The sequence below is a fragment of the Bison bison genome, unplaced genomic scaffold (assembly GCF_000754665.1).
Source record: "Bison bison bison isolate TAMUID 2011002044 unplaced genomic scaffold, Bison_UMD1.0 scf7180017864456, whole genome shotgun sequence".
Lineage (NCBI taxonomy): Eukaryota > Metazoa > Chordata > Mammalia > Artiodactyla > Bovidae > Bison > Bison bison.
Genome location: NW_011495018.1, coordinates 8046274 through 8047375, shown reverse-complemented (window position 1 = coordinate 8047375; position 1102 = coordinate 8046274). Strand labels below are relative to the sequence as shown.

The 1102-nt window shown below is 60.2% G+C and overlaps 1 protein-coding gene across 1 annotated transcript in view; it reads left to right on the top strand.

The window, feature by feature from the left end:
* Window positions 1–4: 4 nt before the first annotated feature.
* The window catches only part of GPR26 (G protein-coupled receptor 26), a gene marked incomplete at its 5' end in the record, with an annotated part of 22824 nt that continues 21726 nt past the window's right edge, over window positions 5–1102 (top strand). Inside the window, one exon of the mRNA XM_010859575.1 lies at window positions 5–360. Within this exon, the coding sequence (XP_010857877.1) occupies window positions 5–360 (356 nt within the window). The remainder of the gene's footprint in view (window positions 361–1102) is intronic.

Below are 1102 nucleotides of genomic sequence, written 5' to 3'. Positions count from 1 at the left end.
CCGCTGGGTGGCCGTGGTCTTCCCGCTGAGCTACCGCGCCAAGATGCGCCTCCGCGACGCCGCGCTCATGGTGGCCTACACGTGGCTGCACGCGCTCACCTTCCCGGCCGCCGCGCTCGCCCTGTCCTGGCTCGGCTTCCACCAGCTCTACGCGTCCTGCACGCTCTGCAGCCGGCGGCCCGACGAGCGCCTGCGCTTCGCCGTCTTCACGGGCGCCTTCCACGCTCTCAGCTTCCTGCTCTCCTTCGTCGTGCTCTGCTGCACATACTGCAAGGTGCTCAAGGTGGCCCGCTTCCACTGCAAGCGCATCGATGTGATCACCATGCAGACGCTGGTGCTGCTGGTGGACATCCACCCCAGGTGAGGACGCGGGGCGGGGGACTCGGTGGAGGCGCGGGGTGGGAAAGGGGGTCCTTGACTCCCCCCACGCTCCATCGTGCAGCTTTGTGCAAGCCCCTTTAACACCGACCCTCCGTGTCCTCTTTGGAAAACTGAGGTAGGGGAAAGGGGCAACGTTGTGAGTCTCAAGACAGGTGCTTAGAGTATCAACCAAGCAGGACCTCCCAAAAGGTGGGTGAGATATGAATGCATACATTCCATGACTCATGGGGATGGAAACCACAGAGAATCGGAACTTTGCTGGGCTTCTTATTTTACATGTGTGGTGTTCACTTTAAGTAACAGCATATATGGGAAGGCAGTGATCTCTGTTCACTGTTGAAGGCCTTTGCATGGCTCTCATCAGGCCCTGAGAGCCTGACCAGGATGCTTGGGGTGCTGCTAAGAGGTCTCAAACAGCAGGGTGACGCTCTGCTGGCTCTTTCCTTTCTCTGGTGCCTGGCACTGCCTCTGTCTCCTGCTCGTGTGTGTCTGTGTGTGTGCGTGCAATAGAGAGAGAGAGGTAGAGGGAGAGGGGGAGAGAGAGAGAGTCCTGGGCGGCCCCTTCCTCTGCGGTCCTTAAAGGAGCCTCTGAAGGGCTCTGGGTCAGGCTGGGGAGGTCCTCCTGTCCCTCCCAGACAACGCCCTCTGGTGTCTTCTGGACTTGGAGTACCTGCAGAGGGAGGGTGTCATCCTGAGACTCCCATGGTGAAACCTGCCCACC